The following is a 20003-nucleotide window of genomic DNA, read 5'->3' as shown; positions in this document are numbered from 1 at the left end:
CCTAAAGGGTTCTGGTCCGATTCGGTTCGGGTTCCCACCTAACCGGTCCGATCTCCGAGTTTGGGAAATAGGGTTGTCCGGTCCGCAGATCGTGGCGGTCCAGTCCAGTCCAGTTCTGGACCAGTGAACACCCCTAGGCACAACGCGAACCTGATATAACCCGACCTGCTTTGACCCGACCCGTAACCGATCTGAGTGATCCGATTGTTACCTCTAGAGTCTAGACTACTATTTCTCCCCCAAAAAAAAAAAAAAAAAATTGGATAGTTTGGTGTGTATTGGAGGGAGTATTTGCGATTGTTGTATTTGCTGCGCCTCCTACACAGTCAAATACCGTCTGACTGGAGTCTCCAAGAGAAAGTGAGGAGAAGATTACGGGTTAAAAGGCGCCACACATACAATAAAGAACAAACACAAGAATTGTTGAATAGAGAGATATAGAGAGAATGAGTGTATCAGTGATGCATCTAGGAATTCATGGTATCCCCTGCGTCATCTTCCCCAATCATGATAACTGTATGTTTCTTTTTATCCTTTTTTTTTTTTTTTTTTCTTTTTCTTTTTTTTCCCCTTCCAAAATGCAAAATATCAGCTTTATTAGCATTGCTGAAAATGCATAATACCTATGCGCTGATTTATGAAGACTGACTGCAGCCAAAGAAATGGTGTTTAATGCTAAGGGAAGAAGAAAAAGAACAAGTAATAGTGGAGTTATCCGCTTCGCTTCCGCATCTGAAAACTCAACCTACACTTTTGACAATAAAAGGTTCTTTCTTTGTTTCAAATGTCCTCAAAACCCTCATTTCTGAAATTAGTTGGATATAAGGCAACATTATCTCTTTATTTGGCCTCGTTTTAGGCAAGAGTCTTTGATGCGCTATACCAATTTCTTTGGTCACTAAATCTGTAGAGAAAGTTCCTATATTTGCTCATATTTTAAAGAGAGAAATGAGTTTCTCCAAATGCGATAATATCTGTTTAAAAACAAAGGGAGTATTTTTTTGTTGAATGATTATATCCAATTTTGTGAGCCTAAACCTTGCTATCCTAATTCGTGACAAATTAGGTTTCATATCGTGCTACGGCCTCCTTGGTTGTAATGCAGGAAAGTGGTGGAACATATATGTCTATTGAAAGCAAACAAGGATTTATCTGAGCAGGAAGAGAAAGATATGTTGGATTACCTTTATACATCTCAATATCATATGCGTGGCATTGTTGCAATATCCGTAGGTAAATAAATAAACATCTTATGACAAGTACTTTCGTTTTTATGACGTTATCACTGTTCTTATTTTCATATTTCCAATGGAGCCAAAGACTCATTACTCTTTGGTTATGGATTATAATGGAATAAATCAAAATGGCTCACTAAAGTGGCTTCTCTTCTTTCTTTTGTGAAGTAGCGGTCCTTCAATGCAGTTCTCGACGCAATTTTCATCTTGGATCATTCGGAAACAGCCTCTTTGTGTTGCTAACACAAGGGTAAGGCTGCGTACATCCGACCCCCCCTTACCCCGCAATTTGCGGGAGCCATTGAGGCACTGGGGTAATGTTGTTGTTGTCTCAGTGTTCTCCTTGTTGTCAATTTGTCATAGTTAGTAGCTTTCTGTTGATGTTTGATATTTGGCAGCAATACTTGAAGATGTTTAACCATCTTAGTATATGGTTATACACTGTTTTTAAATTAGTCTGTATACAAACCTTCTGATTTGCAAATCAATATCTTATATGGTATTATTCTTGTAGGACGAACAACAGAAGAAAATCCTGAAAATTACACACACGCCATGTGCATGCGTTTTCACAGGAAGGAAGATCTTGCAAAGTTCTATGAGAGTCCTTTCTATTTGAATATTCTCAAAGAGCATGTTACGCCTCATTGTCATGTATGCCCTGCAATGTAAAAATTCAAAGCTCCATTTTCTCTATCATAAGTGCTTCAGTGTTCTGTATCTTCTGATTTGTTTGTACTCAAAAGAAGCAATAACATTTTGTAACATTCATGGGATTGGGGATTGTTACAACTGTGCAGGACTTACTGTATGTTGATTTTGAAGATGAAGTACAAGATGATATCCTTGCCATATTTCGGAAAGGGGAGGTTTGATTTAATGTCTCCTTACAATGAATTAACTGTAGAAGTAGATAAGCTCAGAGGCTCAATGTATTTGAGCTTGACATTAACTTTATTGTTTTTCTTGCTGGTTTTCCGATTTACTTGCGTGAATTGAAGAATTAAATTGTCAAATTGCGTGTTAGCATACAGCTTTTGAGGCTAAAGAAAAATAACTTCTTGACCATGGTAACAGGAATTTAATTATGGGGTTGAGTTTGTGCTCCTGATTAAATTTCTCGAGAGCGCAGTAGAGGGACCTGCTGAGGATGTTTTGGCTTCTCTGGCAGACTTGGTCCTTCAGTTTCCGTCCTTAATTGTCCAGTCGACCCAAGGTATGTTTCAGTCTCTTAAATATTGGCACCCAAGCCCTAGGATGCTTTCTCTGGAATGAGTGAATGACTAATTAGAAAAACAAAAAATTGGGAACTATTGTATGGCGGGGTCATGTAAGTTTGTAAGGTATTTTTATATTTATTTTTTGTGTCAAAAGAGCCACAAAAGCAGTACAATACAAAGAGGAGGGAGATTTGAACCTGCATCCACAATACCTCCCTCTAGGCTCTAACCCTCTAACCATTGGGATAAAGTTTGTAAGGTTTAGTGGCGACTTTGAACTAGAAACCTTGAAAATGCAGTTAGGAATCTTGAATCATCATCTGTAGGTTGTCATTAATTCATTATGGAAGAATGAGTGGATACAGAATCCATCACATCTGATCCCTCCAAGCTAGATCTCTATCCATACTTGCGCGCTAACCACTGCAGATGCATGTTTCCAAGATTATACCTGTCCCAATGCGTAAAGTTCTAAAAGTGTACCCTCCCAGAATGGTCTACTTTAATTGAAGTTTTTAACATAGTTCACGCTTTAGACAAGTTATCGAGTCACCAAGGCAGAACAACTCGGAAAATGTCATGGAGAATCCTAAGGATGAATGATTGATTAAGCCATCATTTTGTCATATAAGTAATGCTAGAAGCCAACTTCGACATTCCACATGGTAGGGAATAGGGGCACTGTAGATCAAAATACGGTTGTACGATTAAAAGGGGTACACATGTAGCATAAAAGTAGTCTTAAGCTCATTTATGAATTGCTGGTGATAGCCCCAATTCAATTTAAGATGGTCATCCAAGGTGGTGAAGGAACGCTTAAATTCACACTGATATAACTTCTTAAATCACCTTGGCAAAATCACTTGAAAGTTATCGTGATAGGCATGCATGTTTGTTGTGAGGTCTATGATTGGTCTAGATATGTCAAAACAATAATTTGGTTTACTTAGCCATTTTTCGTCGTTCATGTGGCAATAGCAATTTGCATCAGAACAGGACGCTTTACTCGGGCACCTATGAGGCACAAAAGTAGTCTTATGGTACCTGTTGTATTGTAGTCAACTAGTCATAACCTCACCATATGCTGAGTTTCTGACAAAGTCGCACCTTGGCTCTCATATGCTCTAAAGGTAGAATTTAACACTTTCCCGAGTCACTGCGGGGAATCAGTTGAAAATTGTCGTGGAGCATCCTGTGGGTGCATGTTGGTTGTGTTGCTATTAACTAGTCACATATCAAACAATAAAGTGGAGTATTAGGCCATCTTTTGCTGTCGCTTGTAGGTCGTGGTAAGTGGCTAAGGGAACTATGGATCAAAACAGTGCAGATTGTTAAATTGAGCAGTCACTGTCTGTCGGTAGAGTAAGACCATTGCCCAAAATTTTACTTCAGACAAAATGATGAGTGTAAAGGACATAGTACACTGCTCGACTCAATAACAAATTCGCAAAGCGCTTAATACTTCTTGATCACGTTGAAGTGTTTTTCTCAGGTCGCAATTTTAATCCCAGAAATGAAGAGTACACTCACGGAGTACTAATACGATTCCGTTCTGGTTAGCTTTCTCCATTTTTCTGAGAAGTACAATCTGACAATAACACAGCTGATGGCTGTCTTCTATATTGCAGTTGAAGCTCAGCAGATATTCTTGGGGAGCTCAGAGTACAAACATGTGAGGATATATTCTTAATCTCTGTACTGATTTCTCATTCTCACAGAAATTTTTGAGAACACTTGCAATATTTTAGTCAAGAAAATTTCTTATCGTCTCAAGCTATTGCATTTTCTTAATGAAACTTTTTCTCCTATCAAATTTTTGCAACCAAATGTGAAAAACAGATATGGGAATCAAAGTTGCAGCCACTCAGCCAGAAAAGTCTTTGTTTCCATTTTCTGATCAACCCGGTGGGCACTGAACTGATGTAGAACACAAAGCAACTACATATGTGCGTTCAATCAAAGTTGATACATACTTTTTCTGGTAATATTTAACTTCTATTTTTGCATAATATTTATACTATGCCTTATCAGATTATTTATGCTTAATATTAATCTGTCTTCGAAATCATGTCTTTGAGCTGCAAAGTTTTTTTTTTTTTTTTTTTTTTTTTTTTTTGTGTATTTGTAGTACAAGACTTTCAACACGGCAAAATAAAATAGCGCAACACATTTCAGTTCCTCTGTACTTTAGGTCAGTTTCAAACCTTATTGTTTAATAACTGACTTGTCTTAGTTATTAAATATTCACACGTAATTCTTATGATCTTCTTATTAGTCAGCTTTGACCATTCTGATGGAAGGGTCTGATGTCTGATTGTAGGTTGGTTCTCCTTGTTCGAGCAAACAATATATAGCCTACTTCAATCCCAAATCAGGAAAGGTAGTTGATCTATCTCAACATAGACGACCTTGACCGAATGCATCTCGAGGAATAATAACCTGTACATGCTGATCTGGTGTACATGGAAGAAAAATGTGTAGGTTAGAGTCATATTCCAAAGCCTTTTAAATTGGTTTAAACAATGTAGCTTCTTTATAAAGGTGACATCTTAATGCTTAGATATGTAAATCTGAAGCATGCCAATCTTGAGAGTTGAGACTCTGCAATCAGAAGGTAAAAGTCATGCCTTTTTAGAACTTACCTATAAATCCAAAGATAATACAGTAATAAAGATTGTTCAATTGAAGAGCTCAGTCCCTTTATAGTGGCTTTATGATTATTATTCAACAATAGCTGAAATCAATATATAATAATGTTGGTGTGCTTCAAACTTCATTTAAGACGGGGATATCCTTCATAAGTTTAAGATGGGTCAAATATGTACATGTGGGATGAATAAGACAAAAGCAGAATGCATAGGGAAAACCAAAAGATTTGTCCTATATGCCCATGTGGGATGATATTTGACCCGTTTTAATATTAAGACGAATGCCTTTGTCTTAAGGAAAACGAGCTGATTTGTGATGGCAAATCTTGTACTATATCACTTCGACAAGTCAACACTGACACAACACATCATCTCAACACTTTATTATATGGAAAAGGTTGTGAAGTATTTCTCAAGATAGCCGTGCCTGACTATCCGGCAAGCACTTGCTCCTGGCATACATTGGCAGATCCATATGTTAGTAAATGGTACTCTCTTCGTCTCAATCATTTGTTTACCTTTGATTAAAATACCTCTTACAAAGGATAAAAAAAGGTAAACAGATGAACGAGTAAAGAGCATCTTGGAACACCGTAAAACAAAATGTTTTTCTATTCAAACTTCTTTCTGAGAGGTGTGGAGGAGTTCAATTTCAAAAAGGGCATGACTTAACAAGCTTGTTTATACAAGCAGTATATCTTGTCTAAAATAAGAATGTGACTATACATTTCTAGGATAAGAGTAGTAGAATTTCTAGCTTAATATACTGCTAAATCCAAAGATCATCAGTTATGGAGTGGATTTGGACCTCCAGGGACAACATGATTTGAAACCCGGCTTTCTCGTTCATCCCTACTGTTTTTCTTGGGAGCATTTGTTAGGAGTTGCCATGAAACTTGAGAATTTGGGTGCACTTCTGCACCGAGTTTCCTGGGGATGAGCCGACAAGTCGAAACATGAATAGTAAGGAAGAGGAAAAAGATGAGTATTTGTATCCTTATACTTGTTTGAAGTTCCATTAGATTTGTATGTGGAGATTGGTTTTGAATTGTAAGAAGTTGTGAAGCCCCTTATAATGGAGTAGTATAGTATGTACAAGTTGAGGCTTCCTGTTACATCAAATGGATGGAGCCAAAAATTAAATAATTTGGTTTGATGTATATGACAAAACTGCCCACCTCATTAACCTCAATGTTATATAGGCTGTCTCTTGCAGTTTACATGGGAGTTTGAGGGTAAGACTGTCCTTTTGTTTTGCGATGGGAAGAGTGTTAAAGTAAGCAAATCATTAGCCAATTAAGACACAGAGTAGTCAACAGTTGAATCTTGACATAATTGGGCCTCTTTTTTTATAATAAGTGCAATTAATGATTACTAGTATATAGCATGATGACACGTGGTAGTGTAGGGGAGAAATTTAACCATATATTCTTGTCTAAAAAATACTTTTCAAAATACGAAAAATTAAAGAGTGCAGTGTAGTTTAATTCATAAACAGACATTCAAAATAATTTTACTTGTTTTACGATAGTAATGATATAATGGGACTGGTGAGAACGATTGATTTACTAATAACAAAAAAATAAAAAAAATCTCATAAAAAATAAAAAAGATAAATAAATGAGCGAGCGATGAAAATAGTACTCCCTCCGATCCAAACAAATGGTAACATATGGAAAAAGTGGTTATTTAAGAAAAGGTGGAAAAATGAGGGATAAAGTGGGAAAGTTTGATTGGGGCCACATGATTTTAGGTGGATTAAATAAGTAGTTGGTGAGTGGGTGAGTGGATGATAAAGTTGTAAATAGGTAGTAGATATAAGGGTAATTTAGTCCTTCTTCATGCCAAATAGGGTATGTTACCATTAGTGTGGTTCATCCATTTTAGGTAAGTGTTACCATCTGTCTGGATCGGAGGGAGTAGTTGAATAATATACTTGTTGCCGTGTGATTATTGCATGCCTAATGAGAGTTTGAACACTATAGTTAACAATGTTTAGTTGTTGATTTGAGTATTAAAGTTGATGAGTAACAAGAAGTAACTAAGTAAGGCTTCAGCAAGTCTTTTTTGTGACGGACATATCCGTCACAAGTTTGCGACGAGTCAAGTACTGCCCATGTGGTTAGATAAGACAAAACAATTGCTACTCCCTATGCACTTTGCTTTTGTCTTACCTACCCACATGGGTAATACTTGACCTGTTGCAAACTTGTGACGGATATATACCCGTCACAAGTGAGAATTTGTGCCAAAATATACACTGGAGGCGCGTTCTAAGACCATCCCCAAGCAAAAGGTCGACTTAATCGGGTCAATCAGAATTTTTTCTCTTAATCACACCTTATTAATCTTGACCCACTTTCACCCTCCCAAGCAGAAGGTCACGACCTAGGTCATCAACCCAATCATTTTTCCACTTTCCAACATTTCCAATCATTTACCATATTCACTACCCCACCAAAACCTCTCTCTTACTTCCACTTTATTTAGTTTTTAATTTTTTATTTTTGGTTTTAAATGTTGTAACTAATAAAATTGTGACACATGGAGGGTCAATTGGTGGGTCAATTTACTCTAACTTAGGTCACAAATTGACCTTCTCTACCTTGGGTCATCCTAATCATCCTCTTAATTTGTAATTAACTTGACCCAAGCAAGGTCATGACCTACCAATTGACCTTGCTTGGGGATGGTCTAATGCTTCAAGTCAACTTAATGGTGTGTTTGGCAAAACATATGCCCTGTCCATGTTATAGTCATGCTGCTTTATCCATGTGATAACCCTATTTGTATTAATGTTTAATCAACCAAACATTGACTGACTGAAGTAGATCTGGTAAAGCTGACTCGATCTGATAAGGTTGATCTGAGACCCAAAATAATCCGAATTTGTTGAGCTTGAATATGACTTAAAACTCAAATTGACCCGAACCGACCTAAACCCGAGGATAAAGAATACCCCTCAATCAATTCCCTGACTAAAACCACAAAGCTCCATTTTGTGGTAGATACGACATAGATGGGAAACAAAGTCATCAACACCTCCTCACACAGCCCAATTATTTGACTTAAAATAACACTAAAGTTAAGGGTACGAACACATAAACTAAAACAAATAATCTCGTAAGATATTAAAGAGAAGTACAAAACGGACAATGAACAAAAATTTAATTAATATAAGTTTGTGTTGGGGTTTTTGGTACAAATAACATAAAAATACAAAGACACAATATATTTGTTATGGGATTAACCCACAACCCAATCTGTAGTATTATTCTTAAACCTTAACAATAATACAATCTCAATCCTCCAACACTTAGCTACTAGCTAAGATTTCCAACTATGCTTAACTCAGGATATTAAGCATACACTCTTTTACTTTCCAACAATGACTAATGACCCTTATATATATAAGGTCCTAAATCCTAACTTACCTAGCAACATTAAGAGTCTTAACACTTGCTAACATAACACCTAATATTTAGACTTAGTAACATAAACATCTAATATGTAAATATTAGTAACTTAACCAAACATACATCTATACAAATAAAGACTCTATATGTTACTATCATAATAATGTCGGGGTTACAATTTCCAACAAACCTCCCCTTAAGCCCAACATTACTTTGGACTTGACCATCATCAAGCGGAGCGACCCAACCTTAACCCGAGAAAACCTCCCCTTGAACTAATCCATCTTCACCACATCTTCCATCATATGTGAATAAGTTAGTTTTCCCTCTTCGACCTTTGAGAACCACCTTACCATTTTTAGTGACCTCCAAAACACCATTCTTAACATGAATGGTAAAACCCAATCCATCTAATCTACCCAATGAGATTAAATTTCTACTAATGTTTGGTATGTATTTAACATCACCAAACCTTCTAACTTGGCCACATGAAGTCTTACCTTAACCTCACCAATCCCTTCAATCTTTGCCTTGTCACCATTTGGCAAACTAACCATCTTTCCTTCACATTCTTCATAAGAAGAGAACCACTCTCTTTTTCCACATATGTGATAGGAAGTTCCCGAATCTAACACCCAACTCTCTTTAGGTTCCTTTTCCCCATGAACCATTAAGAGTTCACCATCATCAATTTCTGCCATAGATGCAACCCCACTAGCACGAGTCTTTTTCAACTCTTAAAATTTTCTTTTGCCTTAGGACATACAATTTGTATATGGCCTAAGTAATCGCAGTAGAAACAGTTGATATTAGGATTGTGCTTTTTCCAACCGTCCTTCTTCTTGCCGCGATATATAAGGTCCCAACAGTTTGAGATGGTAAAACCACCACATCCAAACTCAAATCGATTTTTACAGTCAAACCCAACTAACAACCTAAACCGTCTCACCCTCTGATTAACACACAAACTACCAATGCGCAACATAATCAAAGAAAAACACCAACCACTCAAACAACATCATCTAGACTGCAACAAACCCAACCTCAACCAACACCAAACGGCCAAAACCACAAAACCTCACAAGCACAACATAAAATCCCAAAACCAGATACCGATTGTGAACTCAAACCACAAGCGGATCCAAGACAAACTCGACAAGACACAAGAGACACCAAAGCCTAACAAGACACGATGAAAATAGTGAGCATGTAGTAAAAAAAAAAAAAAACGAAGGCATACATGTCATCCCTAAACTAACAAGTAACAAGTGAGGGGATGGGAGAGGAGGGAAAGGGGAAACCCACGTCGGTCCATGCGTGACCATGCTATTGAGAAAAAAATAAAATTAGGGAATGACTAGGAGACATACCGAAGGAGATGTGGGAGGGGGTGAGGGGAAGGGAAAACAACGTCAGAGAGAGCCTTGGACAATAAATCGTTGGATTGCGCATCCATGATTGAAGACACAATAGCAGCAGAAAAAGCACTCCAAGAGAAACAATAACATAACACATCCAAAAAAGGAGGTAGTCGCATGAGGCTGGTTTAAAACACAGCTTGATGAATCGGAGAAGCTTTTCCGGATCATTAATTGAATACAAAAATAAAAGGGATTAAGCGAAGGAGCAAGAGGGAAACGGACCGCCGGAGATAGGCCAAGATGCAGTTTGGCAGAGCACTGACAGAAAAAGGGTGTGAGAGTGGAGGTGGGATGGTTGTGGACTTGTGGTGGATCAAAGGAAAAGTGGGATTGTCTATTTTTGGTCTTTTTAGAGGGTTTTAGAAAGGTAAATTATGAGATGATCTCATGTAATTACATATTTTTTTTTTTACAAGAAGCAATAAATAGCTTACAATGCCCTCTGGGTTGTAAAGTAAGCTATTATGATATGTAACACTATAAACCAGATAACTAAATCTAGTATTACCAAGTCGAAAACAAAAAAATACAGCATAACTTATAACAAAATAGAACAAAGAAAACCAACAACTACAAAACCGAACATAGTCATGAAAGATCTCTTTCAGATCCTTAATAGTCCAAACAATCCCCACGAGCCATTGAGTCGATTGAGTAGCTTCATCAGCATAACTGACCTCAAATACCATCGATACATATGAGCCGCATATTGAAAATAACAAGGTGTACTTACACTCTTATGAAAAAAAAAGTTGAAAGAAAAGATGATAAGCAAGACAACGAAGACTGCAATCAACGACGATAAATCTCCTATACCTTAAAGATTCAACCCTTTGTTCATAAGACCTACATGTACATAAAACCAGCATGCAAATTACTTCCCAAACGAACTCTTCCCAAACGAGCAAGACAGACATTAACATTGATAATAGAAGACGGGACTTCAAACGAACCAAAGGACAGGAAACCCAAGTTGAAATTAGTCATTATTTTCTTAGAAGGGCTATTAAATAACCGACCCAAACCAAAAAGACCCATCATGGTCTTCATAAGGGTGATTATTAAAGATATGATAACCAGAATTTAAAGAACAATAAGTCCAAAGAAATAAAGCGACATAATATATACGGTAAAAACCACAACATCCAAACTCACCATCACTACCACCCAATACGGCTCGGCCAACCCAGATCACCTAGCCCCCTATTAATACCAAACCAACCCAAATAAAACCCACTTAATTGGACCAAGGCATAAACTCAACAAGTCCTTCGAAAAACTGAGATCAACAAAGACAAAGTGCAGGCCCGAAAATCACAAACAGGCCCATAAAAAATGGCTAACCCCATCGGACAAGAAGGGCATGCATGCAACCAAAGAAAGAGGATAACGGTCAAAGAAAAAGGCCCACCCACCCAGAGCAACGGGTATGAAATCAATAAGAGGGGGAAGGGGCGAGGGGAGGGAACTCTTAATCGATCCCATAAACTACCAGACAAAAAAAAGGACCAAGCCAACATCTGACACAACCTAAAAACTCGAGATCAGATAGGAGAACATGCCAGAGGAGGTGGGGGAAAGGGTGAGGGGAGGGGAAACACCTCCCCTGAATGCATTCAGGCAAGAACAACGGGGGGCAAAGACACAAAAAAAAGGAAGACAATCGGGCTGCAGAATTATATAGATGCGAAAGCGGAATTTCAGGAAATAATTTCCTAACATCTATCATAGGATCACATGCACAACGATATTATGAATCATAACAAAAGATAAAAAAATATTACCTTTTGAAGCGTAAATTTCTTAAATAGCTTATAAGAGAGATCGGAGAACCCCACTTGTTGCTCCTCTACTCGGTCCACAAGCACAATCCGGAAACCCATGTCCGCTAGAACGGAAGAGAAGGATCAATATCACTCTCTTACTTTTATGGGTGCTTGAGGCAAGAGGTATATAGGAAGAACAATATGTTTTTTCCCTTGTGGTTTCTTATGGAAAAAATTCATCATTTTTTTCCATCACCATAGAACCCTTTATATATAGTATCACATACCATAATGTAGTCTAGGTGGGATAAAGAAAGAACTCATATTCCTTTCCTAAAACCGGTTCCTCATATCCGTGAACTCATATTCCTTTCCCAAAACCGGTTCCTCATATCCGTGTCCTTCTAGGATTAATATTTTCTTTCCTGATTGTGCTTATATGTGTGACCTTATAGAATTATATTATTTGTCATTATTCCAATCTTACTTATTCTTTAGCAAGTAATTATGATGGGTTGTACTTTTTCACATACGAATTTTACTATTTTACATGCGCTTTTTATGATTTTACCCCTGTTATTTTTTCAATTACCTCGGTCGACCACCACGAACAAGACCCACCACATAGCTTCACCACCACCCTTCCTCTCAAACCAACTTTCCTTTTCGCACGCCCGACAATCTGATCGTCCCTAGACACCACCAAGCGCAACACCATCCACCCTGGCACCTTCACCACCATGCCACCAACAACTCACCACCTAGTTCGGCAAAAAATGACGACATAGGTCGGCTTCGCCATCAAACACCCAAACGGTAACCAAATAAACGACACAATCCGCAAATCAACAACAACAACAACAATGAAGAGTTAAGAACGATAAACACCTAAGAGGGGGAGGGGGTGAATTAGACGTACCTTTTTAAAATTTTCTCCTTTACTTGGTTAGAGGCTAACACAAGTAAGAGCTATTGAGTACTAGTTTGAGAAACTTAATGGATTGTAAGTTAATGAACGGTACAGCAGGTCTATGCAACAGTATGAATGATTGTTGTACAACACTAACAACGAGATTGAAGAACAAAAGTAGAATGATAAGAGAACGTAAAAGTAAATAAATAAACAAGACGATGTTTAAAAAATTGGTTCAACTCCTCCTCCGGAGCCTACGTCCAACCGTTATTTTATTGCTTGTTTAAAAATTTAGTCAAACTTATACTAAACCATTACAATGAAAATAACTCGCCAACCTACCCTGGTTGCAATTGCTTGAAGCTATTCCGCTTCAAGACTTTTCCTTGCTCAAAGCTACTCCGCTTAAAGACTTAAGTTCTTATCTCAACGGTTTACAGAGTCAGAATCTCAGTGGTTCACTTAAGAACATGGAGATAACAATTAAGACCTAAACACGAGAATCATTGAACATATTCTTTATTCAACAGTGAAGCGAACTGATATTTGGAGATTTTTTTGTAGCTTTGAAGAACAATCGAAGACGTTTGAAAACATAAAACGGTTTTTACAAATGATTGAAGAACAAAGCTTTAAATGCTGAAAAGATTTGCAAAGTGTTTTACAACGAATGCTCTTAAAAGTCTTAGCAATAAATTGATAAATGTGAGGCCTATTTATAGAGGAAAGAAGTGTGTAAGAGAAAGATCTTAATACTTCTTCACTCTAGTGTCCATAGGTTTGTAAGATGTATTCTCATTTAAAATATAGAAGAACAATCGAGTTTGTAAGGCTCAAGGCAGCTGCGTTTTTCCAAGACAAGGAGTGTTTCCCATAAATTTTATGGGAATTCACATTTTTGCCCAAAATAGAAAAAGCAAAAGACCTATTTTTAGCATGTAAAGCGACTTGCATTAATAAGATTGGTATCTTTTAATTCAACTTGCAAGCATATTTTTTTTGTTCTTTTATTTTTCAGATTTGAAAAATGATATCCCTTTTTGAAAACAATAAAGCTTTTGAAAGGTTTGAACACTTATGAATTTTCCGAAAATTCTCCATACGTTAGTACCAGAAACCGTGGTGCAACAGTCACAAGAACTGTTGCATGGTTTTGCAATCACTTATGCTTAAAAGAGGATATGTTTAACTACCTTGTTTACAACATTAAATCTAGGCAATGGACTTTCTTGACCTATCCTTCATCTTGATCGTCTTTGAGCTTCTTTGACCAATCATTGGATGTTTCAATTTGCTAAACAATTTAACTAAGAAGCAAATAATTAAATGACAATGAAACGTGGGATCGTCAACCAAGTGTGTTCTAACAAACAACAAACATAGTTCTTCTGGTCAATTGTAAGAAGGTAACTTGGAGCAAAAAGACAATCGACAGTAAATTTATGAACAAAAAACTATTAGCAATTTCGTATTTTCCACAAAGAGAAATCGTTCAATGAACACTGCAATGATGGTGATGATGATCAAAATCCTAATTCTGATCATCATCATGATGATTGTTGCTCATATGATGATGATGTTGGTGCTGCTAGTTCAAGTAATTGCGTCGCTGATTGATCGATTTGTTAATTGATTGATTTATTGATTAATTGACTTACGTGATGTTCCAATTTTTTTATTAGGTTTTAAGTGTAGGTGGTTTTTGGATAAGAAGGGTGGTATATGGACAATTAATTAAAAAGTGTATGAAAAAATAAAATTGGTATGTGAAAAAGTAATTCCGTTTTTTAATTCGTCAATATGAGAAAATGAGTATGAATTTATAGTGAACTTAAGATTTATGAACTTTTCTGAAGTAGACTTTATAGGAGCTGAACTTTTCTGAACTAAACTTATAGAGACGAACTTACCTGAACTTATACGAGCTGAACTAGACTGAACTTATAAGAGTTAACCTAAACTTATAAGAGCTGAACTGAACTTCACATGGGTAACATTAAGTCCAAAAGAATAGGGCATAAATGCATACTAACGTTTGAGTGTCGAACACGGATACATGAGGAAATAAGTAGAGTCGGGAGAGTTTCAGAACAACGTAGAACTTGGGGAGCGTTTGGTTGAGAGTTTTTTGGAATGGGAAAAAGCAGTAGGTAGATTATACATCCGATGTATTATCATCAATTATATAGTTTCTGAGCATTACAATAATTTTTATGAATTTTGTTTTAAAAATTATGAGTTTTACTATAAAGTTTATGAGTTTATTCACTTAAACATTAAGCTTAAAAAATTACAAAAAACTCAAAAACATTACATATAAGTTTAGTTAAATTTGAGTTTTGGCGAAAACAAAGTTAAAATCTAACTTATAAATTTTAATAAGCTCCGAAAAAATACACACATGCCCAAAAACAAATATAGTTTGAGGTAATAAGCTCAGAAAAAATACGTATATGCTCAAAAACAAATAAAATCTGAGATTGCTCAAAAACAAATAAAATCTAAGATAATACATCCGATGTATATTCCCTTTTCTCGAGAAAAAGAGACTTTTCTTTATTTGTTAGCCCAAATTTCCATTCCTTTGCCTAATTTCTAATTTTTTTTGAGGGGAGCCTAATTTCTTTTCTTTTCTTTTTTTTTGAAGGAAACCCCAATAGGGGAATCAAATCATTGCATTAGAATCTTGTTCCGCCATACAAGTAATGTCCGACGGAAACAAAGAGTACCAACTACGTCGACCTTCAGTCCAAGGACCGAAATGAGCTAGTTTGTGAGCTACCTTGTTATTTTTCCTACGTGTAAACTTAAAACAAAAACTACGAAACGAATTACAAAGAACAAAAATATCCGCATAAACTAAGTGCAAGTCACTTCGTCCCTTCGAATTTTGCTTCAAGTCTTCAACCACCGTCGCGCAATCGCTTTCCACTTCGACATCAAGCTGTCCGTGTTTCAGAGCTTCCCTCAATCCATGCCAAACTCCCAGAGCTTCTGCCATTGCCACGCTCATATCGTCACGTTGCTGCGTCACTGCACACCAGAGGATCGTACCATTGTCGTCTCTCCCAACACTTCCCCATCCCACTCCAACTCCCTCCAATACCGCAGCATCCACATTTATTTTCACTCTCCCCTGACTCGGTTTCACCCACCCACTCTCCTCCTCTGCCTCCCTCGTCTTTCCTTCTCTCTGGACGATCCCTGTTTGCATTTCCCACACTATCTCCCTCACTCTTCTTGCCACTGCGCCTGCTCGTCCGCCCTCACCTTCAAAGACAAGTTTGTTTCTATCCTCCCAAATTGCCCAACAAATTGTCGTGAATTCCGTACACTCCCTCTCCCCCATGCCCTTCAACATCTCTTCAATCCAATCCCTAGCCTTGGTGTAACCCACTCCCTCCATACATTCCACTCCCATCTTATCCCAAATTTCCCCCACCCCACCACAATCTCGCATCGCATGAAGACAAGTCTCCATACAAATGTGACATCGTGGGCAAGTTGCATCCGTCAATTCCATTCGGGCAGTTATGTTACTTCGAGTGGCAAGGGAATCATTACATAATTGCCAAAAGAAGACTTTTATGCGCGGAAGTATAGGGACACTCCATAGCTTGTTCCATAACCAACGCGCTTTACTTGTCTCCGACTGACCCACATCATCAGTTCCTTCTCCCATGAGTCGCCTGTAAGCCGACCTTACGGTATAATCCCCATCTTTTTCAAGTTCCCAGCACCAATCATCATGAGGTTTCGATTCGCTAATTCGAATTTTCCTTATACGATCGCATTCAAAGGCCAGAAACAAAGAATTAAGTTTCGCATTACACCAGTTCGTACCTTCATCGTTTAGCAGCTCGCTCACCATCATATCACTAGGTCGATCTCCTTTTGGCGATATTACTCGTCTTGTTTGGTCCCTGGGATCCATGGGTCCTGCCAAACCCGTGTAGAAGAGCCATCACCAATCCGTTTCCTCGCCCCCATGAGCACCACCCTTCTAGCATTCCATAACCCCCTCCATGTATAGCTGGGTGTAGCACCTAAATCTGATTCCATAAAACTCGTTGTGGGAAAATACTTGCCCTTTAGAACTCTCGAAAAAAGGCACTCGGGCTGCGTCATTATCCTCCATGCTTGTTTCCTCAATAGGGCGTCGTTGAACTTCTCAAAATCTCGAAACCGAGCCTCCCCCTTCTCCTTTAGGACGGCACATCTTCTTCCATGCTATCCACGGTATTTTCCGCTTTCCCCTCTCCGAACCCCACCAGAAACCCGAGACAAGAGACCTCAAATCACTACAAAAACTCGTCGGAAGCTTGAACACGCTCATGGTATAAGACGGAATTGCTTGGCCTATCGCCTTTATCAATGTCTCCTTCCCCACCTTACTAAGCACAAGACCCCTCCATCCTTGTAGCTTCTTACTCAACCTGTCGCGAATAACACTAGTTAGATTCTTTTTCGACCGACCCACCGTGGTTGGGAGACCCAAATAACGGTCCTGCTCTTCCACCATCCGCACTCTCAATACCCCATTAACTCGCTGCTTTCTATCCCACTTCGTGCCCTTACTAAATGAAATGGTTGTTTTGTCGAGATTAACCAATTGCCCCGACCCCTGCTCGTACCTATTAAGGATTTCCCGGACCTGAGCTGCTTCCCTCTCATTCGCCCTAGCAAAGATGAGACTGTCATCGGCAAAAAATAAATGTGAAATAGCCGGAGCTTGATGAGCTATTCGAACCCCTTGTATCGCACCACGCTCAGCTGCTCTTCGAAATAGACTTGAGAGGACTTCCGCACATAATATGAATAAATAAGGTGATAGAGGGTCTCCCTGACGCAGGCCCCTCTCGGGATAGATGACCCTCGAATTTTCTCCATTTACTCCAATTGTATACGAAACCGTTTGGACACATGCCATCACCCGGTTCACCCATCTCCTATCAAACCCCATCCGCAAGAGCACCTCCTCCAGGAAAGTCCACTCTATTCTATCATAAGCTTTAGACATATCCAATTTAAGCGCCATGTGCCCTCCGCCACTCCTGCTATTCTTCATATGGTGAAAAATTTCAAAAGCGACAATAACATTATCCGTTATTAATCTTCCAGGCGTAAAGGCACTTTGATTCTCTGACACCACCTATCTAGAATTACTTTCAGTCTATTAGCTAATACTTTGGAAATAATTTTGTATAAAACATTGCATAAGCTAATCGGGCGAAAATCCGACAACTTGTCTGGGGCTTTCTTCTTTGGTATTAGAACGACCTTAGTATGATTTAATCCCTCCGAAAAATCGCCTCCATTTAGAATATTAAGAGCCATTTTCACCACCGATCGACCCACAATGTGCCAATATGTTTGATAGAATAGAGCATTCATCCCATCCAACCCGGGTGCCTTTAGAGGATGCATCTGTTTGAGAGCCTCAAGAACCTTCTCCCCTCTGTATTCCTCGGCCAAAATCAGGTTCATTTCATCCGTGACCCTCCCTTCCACGCCTTCCATCAAGCCTGTGAAATCCCTTGGATTCAAGGATTTAAATAGGTTCGAAAAATAGTTCGCCGCGCACTCAGCTATATCCCCAGTCTTCTCATATATACGGCCTTGCTCATCCACAATTTTTGAGATATGGTTTTTCGTTTTACGTTGGGATGCTTTTTTTGTGGAAGAAAGCCGTATTTTTATCTCCGTCCCTTAACCATAGAGCCCTAGACCGTTGATGCCAGAAAGTTTCCTCCTGTCGAATTAGAATGGCAATGTCTTTTACAATTTTTTTCCGCTCTTGTACATCTCTCGCTCTCATGCCGCCTTCGTTTAATGCCTTCAGTCTGTCACGTTTTTTCTTTAGGTCCCGGACAATCTTACCGATGCTCACCCTTTTCCAAGCTTGAAGTTCAGCAGCACACCGACTAATCATCGTCATAACGTCCTCCTCTCCCCCCACCAGGCTCTCTGTAATGCTTCCTCACACCCTTCCTCCCCCACCCACACTTGTTCAAATCGGAACTGCTTATTTCGTTTTGAATTTTCTGCTCTCTGCTTTGCTATATGAACATATATCGGGGAATGGTTCGACCATTCTCGCTCAAGATGAATCAATTTAGAATACGGAAATAAGTCCATCCAAAGCCCCGTCACCATCGCCCTATCCAACCGGCACTATCTATTATCCTCTCCCACTTGCCCATTATCAAACGTATAACCATATCCCTCATAAGGTATGTCTCTCAACCCACACTCGTCGACCGCATCTCTAAAATTATTCATTTGCCATTGTTGTCTCCCCCCCCCCCCCCAACATCTCCGTAGCATACAAAATTTCGTTAAAATCTCCTACGCATAACCACGGATCCGGTCCTTCCTCAGCTAAGAGTCGAAGTTGTTGCCATGACAACCATCTATCTTGTATTGCAGGCCACCCATAGAAACCCGTTAGCCTCCAGCTAAGGCTATCGTGTCTTACCATGCCGTCAATGTAGTGATTTGTTGCTGACCTCAGCTCCCAAGTGACCTCCTCCTTCCATAGTAAAGCAAGTCCACCTGATATTCCTACGCTATAAACCTTTATACCCTCGAAACCATCCAGACGACTTCTTACCTTCCTCATCTCCTCTCCACTAAGTGATAAGGTTATTTCAGTCGTTGGCCTTAATCAAAGTAAACCTAAACTACTACTAACAAAATAGCTAGCGGTAAGTCAGGATCGAATCCATAGGGAAGCGGTGATTATCTAGTTTGTTGATGTTTATAGTGTGTTAAGGTGACCAATTGTGGGGGTTTGTTTGGTTTGATTTCTAACAGCTAATTGCAAAGTAAATAAAAGATGAATAACGATAATATTAAAAGTCTAGGATTTCCGGCTCACTAGGTCAATTATATGGGGTCTATTAATCAATTGCTAGATCTACCAAGTTGTCTAAGGTCATAAGATCGGTCGACTCTATTATGCCCTTTAGATCGATTCTAACACGCGGTCGCTATAATTAGGTACAATCTATTCGATTATCGCAACCTATATTAATTCTAACCCGGTCGGTGAAAGGATTAATTCGCTACACTAATTAACAACTCAGGCCTAAGTTAATTAACTAGAATAAGAACAATAATCAAACGGCAACTTAAACGATTTCACTAGCAATTAATCAACTTCCCCTTTCTAATTAACCTAGATCCCCTTCACCCTAGATTAAGAATTTAGCTACTCATATTAAAGGTACAAACAACAATAACAATAATAAGAAACATGATTGCAAGCATAAAAGATGAACAATGAAATAAATGATTAATAATAAAGGAAAGATTAAGAACAATACCGTAATTAAAGGCAATAGATCCGAACAATAATTAAACTAAGCTAAGTATTTGAAAG

General features: G+C 38.4%; 1 protein-coding gene across 1 annotated transcript; it reads left to right on the top strand.

Moving 5' to 3' along the window:
• The first annotated feature begins 311 nt into the window (after nt 1–311).
• LOC141653792 (stress-response A/B barrel domain-containing protein UP3) lies at nt 312–5045 on the top strand. Its single transcript, XM_074461644.1, has 11 exons — nt 312–516; nt 655–766; nt 1106–1233; nt 1750–1889; nt 2036–2104; nt 2313–2451; nt 3948–4010; nt 4084–4127; nt 4295–4436; nt 4584–4646; nt 4776–5045. Exons 1-9 carry the CDS (start codon nt 447–449, stop codon nt 4379–4381), a joined length of 852 nt encoding a protein of 283 aa, XP_074317745.1. The 5' UTR covers nt 312–446; the 3' UTR covers nt 4382–4436; nt 4584–4646; nt 4776–5045.
• The last annotated feature ends 14958 nt before the right edge of the window (nt 5046–20003 follow it).

This window comes from Silene latifolia, chromosome 4 (genome assembly GCF_048544455.1).
Source record: "Silene latifolia isolate original U9 population chromosome 4, ASM4854445v1, whole genome shotgun sequence".
In the NCBI taxonomy this organism is placed as follows: domain Eukaryota; kingdom Viridiplantae; phylum Streptophyta; class Magnoliopsida; order Caryophyllales; family Caryophyllaceae; genus Silene; species Silene latifolia.
Note: the sequence above shows the minus strand (reverse complement) of the source record. Positions and strands in the feature narration are given on the sequence as shown.